At 40.2% G+C, this 21,799-nt stretch overlaps 1 protein-coding gene across 3 annotated transcripts in view; it reads left to right on the top strand.

The window, feature by feature from the left end:
* The window catches only part of septin12 (septin 12), a 119,399-nt gene that overhangs the window by 49,365 nt on the left and 48,235 nt on the right, over positions 1–21,799 (top strand). Inside the window, exon 1 of one of the 3 annotated variants that reach the window (XM_050068712.1) lies at positions 11,617–11,680. The exons of 1 other annotated variant lie outside the window; for it this stretch is intronic. In XM_050068712.1, the coding sequence (XP_049924669.1) occupies positions 11,644–11,680 (37 nt within the window). In that variant the 5' untranslated portion in view covers positions 11,617–11,643. Of the gene's footprint in view, positions 1–11,616; positions 11,681–18,624; positions 18,870–21,799 lie in introns of those variants that run through there. One more of the 3 variants, XM_050068713.1, reaches the window with a different exon arrangement.

The following is a 21,799-nucleotide window of genomic DNA, read 5'->3' as shown; positions in this document are numbered from 1 at the left end:
TTCACTTACATTTTAACAGGTCTGACACTACTATGCGCCCCGGCTGTATCTAGGCTAACGGCTAACATGCTAACTATTATTTTTATGTCATTAGTCACTTGAAACAAATTTAGGACGATAGGAGACAGGTTGAAATAAACCGAAATTTCCCTTTAAGTCCAACTTTCTGGACGAGACGCAGGCGACGTGAGGCGACGCAGCAGTTGGCCTTCGTCCCCACTAGTTCTTTGTTGTTGGTTTGGTGTATCTGGACCTTTAGGGTTAATGACTTCAAAACGTCTTCATGGTAAATAGACTGCATTACACACTGATGGCAGACTGAATGCAAAGCCATGGGTTCAAGACCTTTTTAGGTTTGCGTCTCTTGAAAACAGACTTAATATATATAGTGCTTTTGAGGTGGCTTCAGTCTTCATTGGAAGTGCTTGTCAAATGGTTAACAGTCTGGAAAAACCCTGCCCTCCCATGCCTTTCTGACGCTGGTTTTGGGGACAAACCAAAAGACCACCAATCCAAAATTCGCACCCTCTTCATGCAGTGATTAGCCAGCAGTGTGTATTACATCTTTCCCCTCTCTGTGACACCCAGCTCTTCCTCCCACCTTGCCAGTGGCTGTTCGGAACAGCTTTTCCTTCACCCATGTGTGGTACTAGCCTAACAACTGGGAATAACTGAGGTTCTCTTATTCTCAAGGACACTGATGATGTGTTTATCATAAAATGGCTCAATTTACTTCCAGTTATGTATCCTGTTCCATTTGCCTGTAGGGTCATTTCTAAAGCCATTCGTGAGTAAGGTCCTCCATACATGACAAGTGCCGCAAAATCTCTTGATTTCAGCATATTTTGTCAGTTTGTACCAGCTGTTCTCTATGAAGAAAGATAATATACTTGTTTTGGTGTGAAGTTGATTACATCCTTCATAAACAGTCTTTGTGAGCTTTGATGTTTTGTTTTTGATTTCCCCTGATTCTTTCTGCTATATAAAGATCGTTGGGGACATGAACCTAAGCTACACTTTGACCCTGCTCATCAACACGTAAGGAAGATAACTCAAACTCATTCCTCATCCTCCTTTCTTTTTGTTTGTGAAGTTTGAGTCGTGGGGTGGATACTTAATTAGTCAATCCGATCAGAGCTGATCAGATCAGATTGATGGATAAGAGGAGCAGCTTTTTACACCCAGCTAAATGAACGGTTTCATTTCACTTTCAGTGCACCTGGCTTACCCTGACATTCTTACCCTAACTCTCACTCCTCTTGCCTAAACCTAACCAATTGAACCAACAAAGGTAACAAGCGCTAGCCAATCAGAAGGAAAGTGGGGCAGGTCATACCTTGACATCCAGAAATGTGGCTTCTGGTGGAAATTAGGCTTGTGAACTTTAACTGTGGTTCTGCATTACTTGCATCAATACAGTCTGTGGCATCAGTGTAATAAACGCCAGGTGCACCAGTGCAACCAATGAAAATGTTTACTCACACTTGATAGATTTCTGAAGCCTTAAGCCATGTAAACAAAGGAAGCTGATCTGTCCATTCACCAGTCAGTCTCTCCAACTGTGTCCCTCTTCAGGCTCTCTGCTGTGGTTGTATAAGAATAGATCAGAGTAATTATTAACTTCAAGTCATCATACAAATATGCACACATCTCACCTCTGACATGGTGTGTGCTTGTGAAAGAGAGAGGGCGAAGCAGAGGGGTCATTTCTTTCTGTCTTAAGTCTTTTTGCTTGTCCAACAAAGTATCCTCATGTCCCTCTCCTTCACACGTAAGAAAAAACCCTCATAAAGTACACACTGAATGCATAGAAACATGAGCACAGAGACACACACACACACACACACACACACACACACACACACACACACTGGAAACAAAGTGTATAATGGCTTGTTCAAAGCCAAAGAAACATCAGGTCACCCACCACATGTGTTTCCTGAATCTGACCACCATCATACGAATCTTGTTTTCCTGTCAAGGTCCAATCAGATTCCATTTACTGGTGAGGGTGAGCCTCAGGTCTGTCTCATTTGGTTTAATAGAGATGAAGATAGTGTGTCTCAGTGGTCACCTCACTCTTGGGGGTTCTGGGTTGGAATCTGTGTGTTTGTGTTGCTTTGAACTGAGCAGCAACTACCACAGTCTGAAGGTGAAACCAAAGGAATAGCCACTAAAAATCTGCCTTTTGAGCTGTGAATATTCACTCTGTGTGGGCTACTAAAGTGGCTGTAAAAGGTTTGCAGCACTTACTTGTGGAGGGCAGTGGCTGTAGTCAGCTTTTTGATAGGTTTAGACTGTTTTTGCCATGTATTTGAACAGTAATTTCTGAATGTGTGGGAAGATCATTAATTTTCTTTTTAGTTCTGACAGTTTTTTTATTTGTGAAATGAATAAATATGACGTTTTTCTTGATTGCATGGCATGCAGTTCTGACTGTAGCCACTGTGCCAACATTTTCACACAGTGCACTTTGTTTCTGGTAACTTGGTTTATCCCTGCTGTGGACTTGTGAATGTTTTCCTTCAGTTAGCCCAGAGCATGCTGTGATACGCTTCAGCCTCCTTGTGACAGGGAGTTCAGTATAATAGAATGCCAGACCTGTCTTCAGTCTTCACATAATGCGACTGTGGTTGCTAAACTATGCCTTTATTAAGAAACTGTTGATGTGTTGGCTTTGGTTGCAAATGAGCACCTTAGACATTCAGTCTTGCACATATTTGGTGTGAATACTTGCATAGACGAGTGGAAAGTGAATGTTTTAATGCCACAAAAAAAAGTCTGACTAAGAGCAAAGCAGAAAAGAATCTGGATTGTTTTTTTTGTGGCGCTACAAAGTAGCTCATTACGAGAAATGTGATGCCTGCATTAGTCATTGCACTTGCCAAAACATGTTTTTGTAACAGCAGAAAATATCACAAGTTATATCGCAAGTACATCTATGAATTCCTACAGGGACATACTGAAGCCTGGTATATTCAGGTGAGAGTTGGTGGTTGGGAGTGTGGACACTAGGGTTGGGTATCGAACTCAGTACTTTTTAGGGTACCAACTAGTGTTGCACGGTATACTGGTACCAACGGTAGACCGCGGTACTAAAACACCACGGTACATATGATACCATAATGTTGGAGTACCGTAGTACTACGGTACCACTACTGTGGGATAAGTTCAAAGTCTAATCGCAAGAGGGTGAGTGTCCATGCGCCGTCCAAAAACGGCACGCGCTGGCCACCTTTGCACAGTGACATTTCAGATATTAGCTGAGCTATTGAGTATCTTTAAGCAGTGAAAGTTATTATTTATTTATTTTTACTTGTAGGCTAGATTTGTTTATATATGCTACAGTGATTTGTTTTCCACAGAGCTCTATGATGCGTGCATTTCACTCGCATTTGCGACTAAAAATAGTTTTGTGCGAGCAAAAGAAATCATTCAGGAGCACGCTGTGCGAGTACGGATTTCAACCAGCAGCAGAAATGAAAGGCGAATCCTGCCGGTTGTGGGTTGAACGGGGGTCGCAGACAGGAAAACAGCGGTCAAATACGGCGGCCATAGTGCTCCGCAGCGCAAGACAACAGTTTACCAACGACCGAGAAGCCCGGCTCCAAGTCCAATAATTTCCTCTTCGTTGGTGTCATGACTGCCCAGAAGTACCTGAACAGCCGAGCCGTGGTGGCACACAGGTATGTGACGTGTCAGAGGAGAAACGAGCCGTTCACATTTCTCTCTTTGTGGCAGGTAACGGTCCACAAACCTCACTGCACTTTAGGGACTATTCTTTACTTGTCAGGGGAGGAGGGTGGCTGGTTGATTTTTATTTTATTTATTTATTTTATTTCAATCCCCCCTATGGTAATCACTTATTGATGCTGTTTTTGAAGTATGAATAAGTCAATAAGTAATTTATTCCATTGAAATATCATTGATGTATTATAGAAAAGTGATTCATCTTTTTATAAATGACAAAAGGCACATCTGCCTCATTTTTGCTGTGGTATCGTGATACTACTCAGAACCATGATACTTTCACTGGTATCGTACCATGGGTCCCAATTTTGGTACCGTGACAACACTAGTACTAACTGGATAAGGTCCATACTACCAAAGAACTGATCCATATTATATCAATCGGTGCCACATGTCGGTACCTGAAAATGCATCTGAGCAAGAACTGTGGGTTCAGACAGGAGGCACGAGTGGCGGAAAGCCATGAAGCCGGCCATGGAGCTTCACAAAAACCACTGTGTTGACAGGAAGTGGACACGCTTGGAGCTCCAAGGAGTTCAGTTTGCTTCCCAGGAAGCCAAAACACTGCAGTAATATTTTCTCTTTCATTTTAGAAATGGCCGTTTGTCATTGCTGTGTGTGATTGTGTTTTTTTTTAAATGACATACTAAGTCCACATATTTGTTAGTTTTGTGACTAAAGATAGAGTGATAGGGACGAGCAGACCACAGTCAATTGCCATCTTGGATTTTTGGAGCCACAAGTAACCATATTTGGCCGAGAGGGTGAAGATAATACTATTGCTAGCTGATAGCAAGGTTTGCACTGTGCGTTTACAGCTGTAGTTAAATTTGGTATCGCTAGTGCTTGTTTTCGCTGGGGGGGAAAAAATGGCTTAAAATCTTTAAAGTAATCGGCTGAACGATGAAAATAGCATCCGTAACTCTCACACTGTTACAGGCTGTCCTTGAGTCCTTTTTGCATTTCAGCACATTTTGCTTTAACATTTAACAGCTGATATTCTTTAGTAGACAACAGTAGAACCACCAGGGGTCACTTTATAACTAAAGCTGCCAATGGGTAAAATATACTTGCTATCAGAATACACTGATTTTCAAGGTACTTGACACTGTAGATAGGTAAATAAATGAACCTTGTTCCTGCAGGTACACGGTTCATTTATTTACTATTCTACAATCCAGTGTTGTATAATGAAACACTATAGTTGTTGTCCCTTTGTGCTACTTACAAAATGACAATATGGCATATAATATAATAATAAACTTGCACTGAAAGTCTAATGCCTGATGTACATCCATAAATCTTTGTTTTGTCCACAGTGAAGTAACGCAACTCTATTACATGCAATTTTAGCCAAAAAGCTTCGGCAGAGCATGAGCACGACCATGAACAGGCTGAGTTGGTGGCGAAAAAAAACGCAACGTCTATTACACGGCGATACTTTGGATTCAGGTACGGCGACGTTGAACAGAAAGACGTGCTGTGTAAAAGTTTAAAAGTTAAAGTCGCCACGCCCCACGGCAACACGACCAATCTATATCAGCACTTGAGACAGCACAGAGAAAAGTAGGAAGAGTGCATTCGAGAGAAAGCCGAGCCATGTAACGTTAAAGACAAAGAGACAACTGAAAGCCGCCAGAGCCTCATAAAACAACATCCAAGCACAGTTACGCAAACTTAAGTGTCACGGGGAAATCGCGGACTCCATAACAAACTATATAATAACAAATGAAAAATTGAGCAACTTTGCTCGGGTTCGGCCCACTTGACACGCGGCTGTGTTGTGCTATGGCATGCTGGAATTTGTCATTTACAACGCCTGAACGCAACACAGGCTTGCTCCACTGTGTGTACAGTGTCGTGCTGCGCTGCTGTGCAAGCAGCGGGTTTGACTGTGCTCAGTCTGTTGATGGTCATTTACACACTGACCATAACAATAACTCTGTCACGTCAGGTCAGGGCCCCCCTAATATAATGTAGAGGAAACACTGAATCAAGCAAGAAGGCCAATGATACCATTTATTTATTATATTGTAATCGCAATTGCAAATCGTGATATCCACTCAAATCGCAATCGCACATTTTTTATCAAATCGTGCAGCACTAGCAAAAATGACTGCATTTTCTGTACAGAGTTCATATGAAATTCAAACTCTATTCAAATAGAATTTCAGCTAGCAGGCAAACATAAAGGAAGACAGAATGTTGGGAGAAAATGAACAAGCGTAGATGATAGTAAACTAAACATTGTCATGCCTATTAGATCTTATTAACGTCGTTACTATATATATAAACTATATATATTTTTTCAATGAACGTTTTCTACAAATACACAAAAATCTTGTCAAAATATTGTTTTCTAGCAAAAATTGCAAGTTGCATTCTGATAACTTGTAGGCTATTAATTTATTTACAGCCCAAAAAGTTGCTGCAGATGAATTACAAGGTTGCAGTAGTGGTGTTCATTGTAGTTAAAATACAGCCAGTGCTGCATGATGTCCAGTTTAGTGGACAGATTAATAACCTTGTGTTACCCTTCAAAAAAGTTACATCCATGACCCTTCAAGTGGACAAAAATGTCCATTTTCTAGAAGCTTTTGTAGTGTCCAACAAAAGGTCACAGGGGGGGTGATTTTGGGTTAAATTTGAAAATCCCAACTTTCAGCATGAAAATCCATTATTTGAACCTGTGATGCATTTTTATCCTATCCATGACCCTTCAAGTGGACAAAAATGTCCACCTGTCATTTAGCCATTTGTTATTGTTGCTGGGATAAAAATGCATTACAGGGTCAAATAATGGATTTTCGTGCTGAAAGTTGAGATTTTGAAATTTCACCCAGAATGACACCCCCATGCAAAAAATCACCCCCCTGTGACCTTTCATTTGTCTGTGAGGGAGTTTTCCCAACATAAAAACAATACTTGGAAATTCAAGGGTCCCCTTTTACAGTAGGATTGGCGATGCATTTCTGAGCTGCACATTTCTTGTATACCGTCGACCATCTTGGTTTTCAGAGATTTCTGATGTTCTGTGTTGTGTTGCACTTACAACACCTGGGCAATTGTGTATGGCAAGACACACTGGGGTCCACTGTAGTGGCTGACATGCAACTATAGCATCAAAACCCATGCATATACAAGAAATGGCTTTTAATCCCCTGCAGTGACCACTATGCCTAAAAGATAAAAAAAAAACATGTAGAAAACATAATGACTAAAAGTTTAAAGATGTTTTGAATTTTCATAGACAAAAACTAGACTAAAACTATGAACAATAAATATGTCTAAATTGTGACTATGTCAAGACTAAGACTAAATCTAAAGTTGCTGTCAAAGGCTAACACTGTGAGGGGCAGCACTCAGACTTGTGCAGGTCTTAACCTAAAAGGTGTTAGAGGAAAGGTCAGAAGGTCAACTAAAGCACCAGTGTTGTAAGGATATCTTTCAGCGGGCCATCGTGTTAAATGGATAGACTGACTAACATCACCATAATGTTGAGTATGACCTTGTATCAGATATTTGTGTTTTCAACACAATAGCAAGGGCTCATGCATGTCCTTCACATGTGTATTGTCATAAATACGATGCGTTGCTTTAAAGAAGACAAACACATCTTCTTATTTAGAGTTAATATAGGAAAAACATTTAGGGGGAGGAGTGAGCAGGCTGAGGAAAACATTCCTGTAAGAGATTCTGATCCTATCTGCTGTTCTCGTTGTTTATCTGTGAGGTAGTTTAGTTTTGCTTCACAGAGTTTCTCACATAATTTAGATTAATAGCCCACACTCTGCACTGCTCATTCACCACAGTATATCTCTGCAACAATCTCTGATGTTTCTCTCCTTGCATGTGTGTGTGTGTGTGTGTGTGTGTGTGTGTGTGTGTGTGTGTGTGTGTGTGTGNGTGTGTGTGTGTGTGTGTGTGTGTGTGTGTGTGTGTGTGTGTGTGTGCACTTTTTCACCACTTGGGGGAAGCACTGAATCCTTTTGGAGCTCACCATCATCATGAAAAGCAGTAGCTCTACAGCTGGGCACTTAAATATGTCCCACACACCTGCCAGCTACAATAATAAAATAATGACTGCTGTAATCCTTGATTTTAGTCTCAGCAGAGCATACAATATGTCTGACAGATCCTGACAGATCAGTGTAGTTGTTGTAGATGTAGATGTTCATTAAAGCAATCACTTCACTCATTAACGATGCGTACACAGCAGAAAGGCTGGAAAACTGTGTGGATGGACAGATGGAGAGAACAGAAAAAGAGTGAGGGAATCAGTAGTATGAGCCTGTTTATGTTTGCATGCTAACACGTGCAAGGAGGCACAAACTCCAGATTCCTCTACTAACCCCTGTGTGAGTGTCAGCAGACCTGTATGTGTGTGTGTGTGTGTGTGTGTGTGTGAGTGTTAGGGCTGAGCGATAATTTGATATTAATTGATATTATATTAGCATTGATCAGTTTTTCAGTAAAAGTTGATTGTTGTACAAAATTCTGTTATCAGATGAATTATTAATTTGTATTTTTTTTGTGTAACAACCCTGTCAAAATCCCCAAACCAATAGAACGCCAGGTTTATTGTTGGCCAATGAAATGATCCCTGACTCCTTGCGGGCGTGCTTGCTTTAGTGTTAGAGCATCCCGTCCGGGTGGCTACTCTAACTGCGTTGGCTGCGGGGGTGGGCGCCGCAGCAAGAAAGTTGAACCAGAATCAACTTTTGGGGAAACGCAACACTTTACAACCCTGCCATGAGGGAAGACAAAAACATTACAAGGAAGAAAGAGGACATTTCTCTTTCTTTGATAACGTTAAAGATAAAGTTAGGCTTTGCTGACGGCTTCCAGACTCATTTTAAAAAAGAGGAGAGAGAGAGAGAGAGAGAGAGAGAGAGAGAGAGAGAATTGAACTAGGGATGCACAAATTTTGAATATATGATACATCATTATTCCCTCTCTAATATCTATTTTATAGTGCTGTAAAAATATCAACAAATTACTCCTTCAAACAGCTGTATTTATTCACGTTTCTTGCTAAAAGCTACATTTTACAAGATTACATCGAACACATCATGAGAACATTCTAATTTACCTTTGCCCAATACTATTTTTTACTGAATAGAACTTGAACACGTCACAATGTAAATCAATGCAACCTCTGTGAGCTGTTCGTAGCAGCCACCGGTTGCTTAGAGGTAACTAGCTCCCCTCCTGCTGATTTCATGTTCTTTCTCTCCACATACATCATATCTCAGTAGAGTAGTGGTAGCCTATTGGGCACCATAGAGCTTTTGTCGTTTTGACATGATAACGATACAGTGTGTTTTGGGATTCACGTGACATCATACAACTCGCTAATTGCTACTTACAACTAAATTGTAGCAAGCTGGGGAGGGGGGGCCGCGGGCATCAGGAACCCAGATATGTAATATTTCATATTTATTGTGATGTTTTTGGGCATGTTTTGCAATTATTATAAATGTAAAACTTTGCTTGTAACTGACTGGGATTTGGCTTATTGCACTGTATCAGTTAGCACTTGCCAACTGAAATCTACTCCTCTTGCAAGACCTTCATTGAGAATTCTGACTAGTCGAGTACATGAAAATTAAGAATTCACACAAACATACATGATGTGACTTGGTGCAGCAAAGCAAATATATATTTATGTACTAGTTGAATCAATCATTACAGTTACCTAAATTAAACTCACAATGGCAGTGGCAGTTGGCCCCCATTATTATTATTATTATTATTATTGGCCCTCCTCTGGGTAGTGGCAGCCACTAGGTGGTTGGTTGAACATTGTGTGAAAAGGTCTAAGTGTAAGATGAGGTTTTGCAGTAAGTACAATGTGGTACAAGGTCTTTTATATGTATCTAATGTCTACTGTATCTATGTCTGGGCATTTTCACACATAATATTGAGTAGATATTGGAATGTTCTGTGGTCACACAGGGGACGGTCATTCGGCAGCTGTGTTTCTGAAGTGTGGGATGAAGGAGTGGGATGGGAATGTCAAGTGTCTGGGAATCATATAATGTGGGCGATGTAGGAATGCTGTCACCTCTCAGTGTTCACTAGGCAAGGTCCCTCACTCAGATCTGTGTCATTTATGGAAAGATAACGGAACAGCAGGCCGAACGTGGACATCTGTTTACATTCATCACTGCAGCAGAGGAAACACGGTGAAAGAAAAGAGACAGGGAGAGAGATAACTGAGACACCATCCATTTATTGACAAGTCAATGATAGAAAATAACCCTAACCTGGAATTTTTAATGCAATCTTTTCTCAATACACCTGTGCCCATATTTACAGTGACAGTTTTTGGTTGCTATAATCAGTCCTCTAGGCCACACAAGTCATTATGAAATCTTTCCAATGTAAGAGGACAAAGTCAGCAACCATTGTTCTGTGGAAAAAAAGGTCTTCTAAAGTTGAGCAGAAGCTTTAATGAGGCATTAGTACATAGAATTAGACAATCAAATTGGTATCTTAAGAAAGCCTTGAGGGATTTTTTTCACATTTGGCACAAATGTCCACTTGAACTCAACAATGAACTGATTATAACTTGGTGGTCAAAGGTCAAGGTCATTGTGACCTGACTCATCAAATTTTTTGTGAACACAATGTCTCAAGAATGCCTCAAAAGAATTTCTTCAAATTTGGCACAAATGGTACACCTGCACTCAACAATTAACTGATTAGATCTTGGTGGTCAAAGGTCACTGTGACTTTGCGTCCATCATATTCCTGTGAATACGTTATCTCAAGAACCCTTGACGGAACTTCCTCAAATTTGACACAAACATCCACTGTGACCTCACAAAAAACATGTTTTTCTCCATAACTCAAGAAATCACTCTTTTTATGAGGAAATTTAATACACATTTTAAAGGATAAAATAATCAGTTGATGACATTTGATATCCAAAAGGTCAATGGCCAGCTTCATTGTGACATCACAATGTTATGCAAAGACACTTTTCTGGCCATTTCTCACTGTCACATCTCAGGAACAGAAGGGGAGACATTTGGTCAGATACTAAATTTGTGACACTAACCTTGGATGCCCACCTTGAAACTGTGCTGATTGTATAAATCATAAAATCATAAATCCATATTTAAAGCATTGTTATGTCATAGCTAACTATGACTGTGGACAGACATGGAAGTAAATGGTAACTGCAGCTTGACTGATTTGCTGTGGCATACTGCCACCAGGCAATTAGTTTTCAGACCTAACCAATAATTGCCTCAAGTGATATCACTTTTGTGTTTTCCTTTTCCTTCATGTGTAGTGTAAAAGGTGTTGTCCGTCTTGACAGACCCACAGAAAATTATCACCAACTCTGCTGTTTCCCCCAACTAGGCTCTTTCAGCTTTTTGTTTTGATTTGACAGCCTGCAAATTCTACTTTGATCAACTCGTTTTCCTGCTATGAAGTCCCTTCTTTTGCCACCTTTGTATTTTTAGTAAAAGGAGCTTCAGATGAAGACTTCATCAACTCCAAATAAATGCTAATATTGCTCTGTGTCTGCTGGTTGTGTAAATAGGCAACTGTTAGCTAACATATTCATGTATGGTCTTTATAAGGTTGGTTTTTTTGTACTTTGATTTAAATTTTACCTCACAAGGTTGTTGTTCACAGCTCCTGCATGAAAGCAGTGGCACAATAGGTACAAGAATACATTGTAATATATACATAACATTGTTGTCATCAAACAGTATGTTATTGTTCAGTTAAACAGCAAGCAGAAGATCTAACCAGGAAACAGTTTCCCCCACAGGCCAGGAAATGCATCATCCTCTGACACACACACAGTGCCACACCCCTCCACACACACACACACACACACAGGCAGTGATATGACATCCTGCCCAGTTGTATATGTGTGTCACTGCTGACTGCTGTGTCTCCACACCAGGTAAAGAACAGCTCTCTGCTTCCTGTTTTCAGGCCCTTTAAACAGCTTTTTAAACGTGACCATGGTACTCTGTGTGTTATATGAGCTGCTGTCTTTTCATGTACTCTGTTAGTCGAGCACTTGTTGTTCTGTGGTAAAAGTGTTTCAGGGTTGGCACTTCAGATCTGAACATGTGAAAACTAGTTTGCATGCTTGTGAGCTGTGAGTGTGTTAGTATCTTAGCCCAGGGAGCAGAGTATAATAGTAACATTTTAACTATGGTGCAAACAGAAATCACATGGTTATTAGAAATAAGGCTAATTAATTTTATAATAAAGATAATATTAACATATTCATAGTGGCTAAATTGTAGTGCTGGGTTGATATGTGTTTGTTTTTTTACAGCATAGTTGATTACATAGGGTTTGATGTCTGGTGTTGAATGAAAAGCTGTCTATAATTATCATCACCATTCAAAAATATCACCACAAACTGTCCATTCAAATGTGTGCAGAAAGTGTTTGGGGTAAGTTGTAACCGTTATACTTCCTGGTGTGTAGTAGTGTGACACTACGCTGTATCACTTTAACAGAATTATGCCGCAATGCAAATGATGCAAACCACTTAGTTCTCTGTGCTGTGTTCACCTCTAAGCCCATTGGTTTCAACTGAAGCATATATATATATATATTATACAAATATAGATTTAAATTTTTTTTTTAAAAAAAGCTCAGTGACTGGCTGAAAGTGGGCACTGTAGGTTTTCTCAAACGTTACTCAAACAGGAGGAAATAGTGCTTTAGTGGCGGATTAATATGTGTTTCAGTCAGTCAATCAAACTTTATTTGTATGGCACCTTTCATACAGGGTAATTTAATGTTCTTTACAGATGACTGACAAGCTGATAGTTAGACAGTACTTATGTAAACAAACAGTTGTACATTAGAATAAAATGAGGAAGATATAATAGAAATAATAAAATAGATTAAGAAAAGTAAAAAAACAACAACTGTATATACCATTTGCTGCTCTCATAAGTATTTCCAGTGGCAGGGTGGTGAATGGAGGACTGAGTCAAAACAAACATGTCAGTGCAACAGTGTGGCTCATTGATGTGTTTTAAATAGTTCTGGATAAGAACAGAACACTATGGCACAGAGGAATAACATATCAGGCTTCAGATTCACACACAGTACTTGTTAGTAGAGTCAGTTATTTGAGGGTCTGCGTCTGGGCATGGGAATTTTAACAATAAGGGAATAAGTAAAACAAAATGTAGAAAACTTCCAGAAATATACTTAAGTCACGTTGGACAGAGACACTTTGTGTCTCAGAGTTTTTCACCAAAAGCCGAGTTTCCTGTTCATGAGTTTTATCAGCTTGTTTAACTTGTGTGTGACAAGACAAGAACATGCAACAGTGAAATCTTCTCTGTTTCCTAACAAACTTTTTATTGCACAATTATAATAGTCTTGATTACAGTAAAAGCTGCTTGTCACCAAAAGGCGTTGCACAATAACTACAATAAACTACACTTAACACTCACTACATTTACATGACATTTAAGAAAGACAGTTTATTGTGTTAGTCCAGGGGTAGGCAACCTGCATCTCCAGCGCTGCATGTTGCTCTTTAGCCCCTCTCCAGTGGCCCCCTGTGGCTTTGACAGAAAATTAAATGGAAATTAATATCCATTTTTTCAAAACATTTAAATATTCATTCATTGTTGTAGGCTATGCATGCATAGCCTATATACTGATTAATTTTTTTTTATAACATTTCATCAACTAAAATGTACCTCATACGTCTGCGGCTTGGTGCCTTTTCCCTCGCAGACGAGGGGGTGACTTGTTCACACATGAGGACTCGTCCTGGCAGACTACCTGCTGACTCACCTCTGACCCAAGGTGGCTCTCAAGATCCTCTGCGACATCGAAATTGCGAGGAAAATCGTGTAATGTAAACTAGACTTTAACTGATTATGGAAACACAAATATGCATGGCTTGACTCAGTGACAGTGGAAAAGTGGAAAAGTGGAAAAGGCCCATATCATGATGCCAGGGGCAGCCTTTTTCTGTCATGTCTTGAAGCAGAAGGGCTTGGCAGTTAGGTTGAGGCCACAAAACTACTTGATTATGGTTAGGAACAGACTGTGGATGCTGCTAACAAATATGCAGCTTTCAGAGTGGCACACAAACACTGCAACTGATGTTGTGTGTTGGTCTCAAACACTGGTCTTCTTGGTCAAAGTCCTGCACTTATTGGACCTATCCGTCTACCCTCCCACACACCCATTGTGGACCTGCATGCTCTTTATACACTGGTCTGTCCGAGTGTCTAATAATGATGTGGATGGGTTTTCATTGGAGTTGGTTGGCCCGGTGCGTCTCACACAGATGATAAAGCAGTGTATTTTACGCTCTGGAGGTAAGACCAGCCTGAAAGGATAAAATGCTGTGTGAAAGAGTGCATATATTTTATATCCCACCTTTTCTTGTATTAATCCCATTAAGAAAATATTTGAGCTGTGTTTAGTTCTAATGAAGCAATAAAGAGACTTTGTCAGGTTTTGTAGAGGGGGATATGCTGCTGCCCATGTTCATGCAGTTACTGTTTGTCAGATGTGTTCTGAATACCAGTGTCAGCTCTGGATGGGTATGAGCTGTAGTAACCTGAAGTGTTAAGTAAAAGGCTAATATGATTCATGTCTTTATGGGCACTTAGAAGTCATTAAGAGTTTGGCACTTTTAAAAGCACCTTACCTACGTAACACTATGTTGCTTCTCATGTAAGAGTACAGTAACAGTGCATGATGGTACATGCATACCATTATGATCCTCTATTATGTTGAAAATGAGAATCTGCAGTCAATTTAACACCTAATTCTGAGGAAACAGATGAGATGTGGCAGAGCAGTTTGTTGCAGGGGTGTCAAAATTCGCTGGAAATATGAATCAGTTAATTGATATTACATCATTTTGTGGGTGAATAATAGGGAAACATTTGTCTTCAGTAGCATCATACTGTAGTGTATGGCACTGTTTTACAGTTCACCAGACTGTTTGGAAATCAGATAAGAAGCTTCCGCTCGTAACACCAAGTTGTGCACCCGACTTGAAAACGGTTAGATGAATGTGAAAGTGAGCATCTGTGGGGAAAATCACAGAAATAATTTCCATAATACAGTCACGCTTCCTCATTTTTCTTCCCCGACATGTCACTTTGTCACATTTCTGTCTCTTCCTGTGTGTAAAGCAGCGGTGGGGTTGTTACTTAAAAAAAGGTAATGTACACATTATTGTTTAATTTCAACAAAGTGAAGTAGAAATTAATTCATTACACGTTACATTACTTTTGCTGTTACTCCGCCACATGGCTCAATAGAGAATCGAGACATCACTGCAGTCAGCTGTAACTGCCTTAAAATAACATATCAAAATTTTAACAATATAAAAGAGGTTGACCTTTCTAACACAGACAAGTACAAATATTAATTGCCTAAAGATAATATATTAATAGTCTCTTTATAAGAGACTAGCCTCCCTAACACCATTAGATGATGACAGACTTAAAGGTAAAAAACGTGTTCAAATGGTATATGGACTGCATTTAACAAGTCAAACAAACTTACTTGAGTCAGTTGCTCACAAAACCATAGATGTGTGGTTTATTAATCCAGCTTATTTTGTCATTTTTATTACTATAGGAGCACTATACCTCATGAGGAAAGCTCAAAACACACCAGTGCTGTCGTGGCATGGCGTGTCAACAGATGATCACGCAAAGTTATTACTACTTTTACTGAAAGCTCTGTGCTTCCTCCACTCTGCATAAGCTTAAAATCCTGTGTAGATGGCCTATAACTAAAGTTAATTTCTCACCTGAAGAGCTGATCTCCAGAGCTATGACTCGCCGGGCAATATCTGTTTGCCCATTATGTTTATAATGACGGGATTGTGGGTTATTGAGCTCAGGATATTTCTCAACCTCATCAATGAGTCTCTTGTCATCCATTTTTTGTCACACATGATCCACAGTAACAGTTGCAGAGTTCTCTTTATACATCAATGGTGAGGAGAGGAGTCAAGCTGCCATAGAAGCAGAGAAGAAGAGCTGCTACGGGAGCTGGTATATACAAACAGAGAGCGATTTGGGGGAAAGTGCATTTCATTTTGGGGGAGGCAAGGTTGCAAAAAGGAAAATGGCGTTAAGTGCTGGTGGCGCATCTAGGAGCCCCGACATGTGTTTAGTCGCTGCCAGTGTGGGGTTGTACATTTAAAATAATGCTGGCATATGTTTTGATGCGCTGCGTTTTCCGCTGGTGTGTTTTGGCTTGAAGAGATCCCAAAATTGTTTGTCAGACAACTTGTTCTTCCTCACAGTCAGCATAGACTGTTCAGGCTGAAGAGCCTCCCTACAGGCGCACAAGGCAATGACGCTGATGTTGATATGTTTGATGATTTTTTCCTGCCTGTCCATTATGCAGATAATTGAGGAACTTATGTAACACTAGTGAGGACACAATTGTTTGATAAGTAATTATAATATGGTTACAGAATTTAGAACAGTAACACGTGACATTGCTGCGTTACCGACTAAGGATGTAGCCAGTTAATGTAATGTGATTACAATACACAACAATGCATTACTTTGTAAAGTGGTACCCCCAACACTGGTGTAATGTGACACATTTCTCTGTTTAGGACTTTTTCAAGTGGGAAAACAGAAATTTATGTGGTTTAGGTGCATGTCCATAAGCTGAGGATCAGAAAACTTTTTTCATATTTAAGATAATACATTTACTTTTTGATAAGACATATTCAAATAGAAAATTTCAAGGTAATATTCAAGAAAGTGTATTAATGGAATTACAGATAGACTGAATAAAGCTTGCAGAGACTCCTGTTGTTGCTGTGCAGTGAGATTAAAGTAACCCCAACCTCACACCTGAAACCACGCAGCAGCAGTGTGTGAGCACTGCACAAAAACCAAATCCAGTTTTCTCTTTACTGATGCAGAAGACCTGTCACCTGACTTGACCAAAATGTCTGTCTCAGTTCAGTGACACTTGTGACACTGTTCACACCACCGCTTGACAAAACTATGAGACACGTTGGATAATTATAACGGCATGTTTCCCTGAAGAATCTGAAGGCCAACATCATCATAAAATCATATTAGGCTACCAACCTTCCAAAGTTTAAGAGGTGTTTGCCAAAAGCTCTGTAACATGTTTTAGGTAATGCTGGTATTAATTCTGGTAATTTAATTGCATTTTTAAATCTGGACTTGTTTTATGACAGCTGATACTATCAAGTGAAGTTAGGACTGATGGTCCTAACCAAACACATAAAACAGACTGCAGCGCTGTGATAGAGAAAGGGTAAGAGTAAGGGATATTTGGCTACACCTATATTATTACATTTATGTCTTCTGGCTAAAATACCATATTTCCTCATGTTGTCTTTTTATCCTAGGGGGCATTTACCGGCTGCAGACTTGTTATATGCACCGTCATTGACAGCTGATAATTTCCATTTTGATGTGCATTCTGCAGAAATAGTTTTTAAACCTCATATTTGATAGACATATTTTTGAGGTGGCAAACTAAATTATTAACAAGGGCCAGTTTTCTGCCTAACATATAGTTGTAGGGCCCACCCCCTCTATGGGCCCTCTCACAGAGAGAGAGGTCACATCACTTGAACAATTTATATATATATGAATTTATTTAGCATTTTGTAAGGAACCATTTAAAAAATGCTGTAACATGCAATGTTATTTTTTTCTTTTGAACTCCAAAGAGGTTGAGCAAAAATAACTGGCCAACACAAAATGAGGAATGAATAAATGAATCAATAAAAATGAAAATAAAGAAGTTGCATGCAACAAATCAGTGAAGGCAAAACAAAGATTTATTGATGGCCTTTTAAACAAACAGTGATTAAAGACGTACACATACTGGGCCTTTAACTGGCTATCTCAATGAATGTATTTATAATTGCTGGCATGTTGAAGATGTGCACGTACATCACAATTATTAGCAAAGCAGTTATAGAAACTCCAATCGATTTTAATTTAAAAAAAAATTTTTTTTGCTGTGTGTATGGGGGAAAGGGAGGGGCAGAGGGAACGGGGTTGTGGATGGATCCTTCTGCAACAATACAAACTAGACAGGTATAGAGTAGAGAGACAGGAGGCATATAAGAAGCAAGTCAAATAAGCAACTACACTACAAGACTACTGCAAGAAATGCAGCCCGTAACTACCAATATTTGTATGAAAATTTACAAAATAAAATGCCAAACGTTGCTTATAATAAGCAGACTTGGCAACTCTGGTCTGCAGGTCTTCTCCTCAGGCTCCATACTGTCCCAACATCAGATGGATAGGACTGTCTGTATATTGCCTGAGAGGCGAAGCCCAGGGCTGTGAGTGTTGAGTAATAGCTGAACTTGCCTCAGATGAACTTAGCAGCTTTTTTCTCAACAGACTGACAATAAGATGACACTGTTTAAAGATTTCAGTACTTAAACCAAAACCGAAAATGTTGAAAGGGAAAATTTAGAGCTTGAAAAAGGTGGAGATAAAAAGAGAGAAGAAAGTGATTAAATTAGAAGGCAGGAAGAGTGAACTTGTGGGAGGCAGTCTAATGATGTCTCTTTAAGAAATCGCAGTTGAATTCAGCTAATTGGTTTTATCGGGCAGTTACAGAGCCACTTGGAAGTGCCCTGCACCTCCATCCCACACCGACTGACAACTCAGCCTCGGCTGGATAAATGATTTTGACGGGGGAGGGGGAGGAGGAGGATGAGGAGGAGTGGGGGGGGGAAGTGGGGAGGCGTAGTCCTTCTCCTCTCAGGGATTAGTGGAAGCTTCTTGGTCCATTTGCATGTGAATGGATCCTGGAGCTGCTTTTAGCCACCAACAGCCCCTCTCTCTCTCTCTCCTCCTGTCTCTCACCCTTTCTTCACTCCCCACACTCCTCCTGACATCGGGGAGAACCAAAGAGAGGGAGAGGGAGAGAGGCGGTAAGAGAGGGAAAAGGATTGTGACAGAGAAAGTGCAGGACCATCACTACTGAGGCGGACTAACTTTGCAGGAAGAGGAGTTTAGAAAGCAGAGACAGTTCCTCCATCCTAGTCTTTTCTAAGAGTTCTTCACCGCCAACCAGGGAGTCACACATCTGGCTTTGGTGAATGAGAGAAGGTAGGATTTTTTTTTTGTGTGTCTTTCATCCCCCGTGGATATCAGTGGGGTATGCTCAGTGTCCTGGGCTAACAATGAAAGCTGACAGGACTGGTCCACTTTGGCGGTCAGGATGGGGGTGGGAGGGTTGTTAGGCCTCGGCTGGCCTCTTACTAACTGCTGAATCAAACAGATCATAAGCGTCAGTGATGTTGCTTGAAACTAAAGTGCAGTGTGGCCTGCAAGACTTAAGAAGTTCAGTAACTTCTGCTTTGTTAAAGTTTTAAAACACATGTACAAACTGAGCGCTGTAGTGTTTGTTTGAATACCACGCACATTTTCAACTAAATGCTTCCCTTAACTTATCCATTTACCACTCACTGAACCGTACAGCAGTATACTAAATGATGATCAGTATTTATGTGTTACATATTCAGGATTTTTTACTCATTTATGCATTGTTATACTATCTACCAAGCTTAACTACTGTCATTTTTTCCTTGAAGGCTCTTATTTGTTTGTTTTTTTTAATTTCACATACACACTTTCCTCATATATTAACTAGTAACAGACTTGGGTTCAAGTCAGACGTGAGTCATAAATTTGACTTTAGACTCGACTTGACAAAATCAAAAAAAAAAAACCTTGCAACTTTACTTGGACTTTAACACCAATGACTCATGACTATGTAAGCCTTTTGACTTGAAAATACTTGATACCTTTCCCCCAAGCCCAAAGATTATAAGAATGTTATTTAAAAAGTGGTGGCAATCTTTGTTTGGGTCAAAGGAGTTGCACCCTGAGAGATGTCACTGTACAAACAGATGCAAAAGTCTGAACAGTGACTTCATACAAGACAGCGATTCTGTGCATGTTATATGTTTGATTATACATATGATTATCAGCCAAAATTCTTCATTGATCATGAAGATGATTTTATTTTTATCTCTGACTGTGTCCTGTCAACTGTCAACTGTGTTGATTGAGGACATAAACATTGTGTCAGGAGTAAATTTAGATTGTTGTAGTTCGATTCAGAAGTTGTGCTGTTCGTTGTTTTTATATAAGTGAATCCCTGTTCTTGTTTAGATGAAGTGGGGGACTTCACTTTAACGTGCCATTCACTCATACAGAGTCAAAAGCTGGAACGGGAACCAGCATCCACTGAGCTACAGAGATTTTAAAGGCATCCAGTGGCACTACAGGGTAAAGATGAGAGAAACTCAGCTTCATGTTAATGTCCTCTGACGCAATGCGAACTACAATTGGGTGAGGGCTAAACCTGCTTGTTTTGACTGCCACAGCAATGTAACGTATTTAAACAGTTTCAGCAACGCACACCATGTTAAAAACAGGCCACAAATACAACTATTCTGCACTCAAGAAACAAACTATACAGCTGGAAATGAGCTATTTTGTCACATTTGGTGTGGCGGCTACGTTACAAAATAGCAGTTCAGTCTGAACAGAGTAATGGTGGTATTGCATGGTACAGCCCACCTCCACTGAGCATGACTTGTTTTTTTTTCCTGGTTTTACATGAACAAAAGTTGTGGATAGTACCTGGTACCTTTTTTGGTTCCATCATGGTCAAGGTTCCAAGTGAGCTGAGGGGTTAACCAAGCCTGACTGTCCGAAGAGAACTGTCATTAGAATCGTCACATGGGCAAGACAGGACACAAACCTGCCATTTTGAAATAGCCATGGTGCTGTCAATATCCACTGCAATTTCTTTATTATCTCTACCCAAATTTTAAAAAAGGCTGCTCGCAAAACTATGCAGTAATTGGCGTTTCCTAGGATTGCAAAAACATGACCTGCCCAGCTCTACCTTATTCTGTTTCTGAGTGGCTTACCCAGACATTCTTACCCTAACCCTAGCCAGTCACGCTCCTCCTGCCTAAACCAAACCAACCCAATCAACAAGGCCAACGAGCACTTGCCAATCAGAGGTAGAGTAGATGGGTCATGCCTTTGCTATCCAAGGAAATGCAAATTTGCATGCCATACACTACACTATACACTATGGACACTACTGTGCAATTGACGAAGTGCACACGTTCCTCTGTTTTGTAGCCAATGATTCAGCGAGTTTCATGTTGAAGATGATGATACGGCAGTTTTATGGGCCTTTGCTGTGGCAATCAGCTGAGAGTCAAGTGGAACCATGCAGTAGAAATGAGGCATGTGCAAATTACATGTTGAACACAACTCACACACAGAGCTTACAGATTTTTGAGAGGTCAGAGACTCCCTGCTACTTTGTATCTGTGTGAACGCAGCGTAAGCTGTGCCACTAAATACGTGTGGATATGTAGATTCATGCTTCATACCTTAGCAGGTTCACCTCAGAATTTATTGGTGTGAGCTTCTGCCAGCTCAGAACTAAATTTGTCTACTTCAGACTTTTTTTTCTCATTCTAAACTCTAACTCTATGTTTTTTGTTAAATGCTCTACCTCCTTTGAACTCGTCACATACTGCTGTTAATCATGACTCATCATGTGTGGTAAGTTCAGGCTGAGTGTCAGGTCATGCTGAGTGGGACTTAAAAGCCCTGGGGAAACTCACTTGGCGTGGCTATCATGGTCTGTCATTGACAAGGCTTGAGGGAGCTGGGCTTGGCTTGGGCATGTCATGGTAGAGAGTCTGACTAAAGGCTTCAGTCTGCTTTTAACAAAGTGCTTTTCAGATTGTCTAAGAGCATCTTAAACCCCTGTTCTGAGTGCACATCACACCAACAATGTGTCGGGTGACAGTTTTTTAAAACTTTTTGGAAGACAATTTGTCAGACGTGTTTCTTGATAAGCAGAGGTTAAATTTTCTCTGAAAAGGTGAGACTGAGGGGAGACTGTAAGAAAGTATGTACCATATCTTTATTTGTACAGGTCATCACATCTCACCCATCCCTCGACTTCTGCCTTGTTTGGCAACGTGTTGTACAAAATAGTT

Source organism: Epinephelus moara, chromosome 18 (assembly GCF_006386435.1).
Source record: "Epinephelus moara isolate mb chromosome 18, YSFRI_EMoa_1.0, whole genome shotgun sequence".
Classification (NCBI taxonomy): Eukaryota; Metazoa; Chordata; class Actinopteri; order Perciformes; family Serranidae; genus Epinephelus; species Epinephelus moara.
The sequence above is the reverse complement of the archived record's forward strand: the minus strand, read 5'-3'. Positions and strand labels throughout refer to the sequence as shown.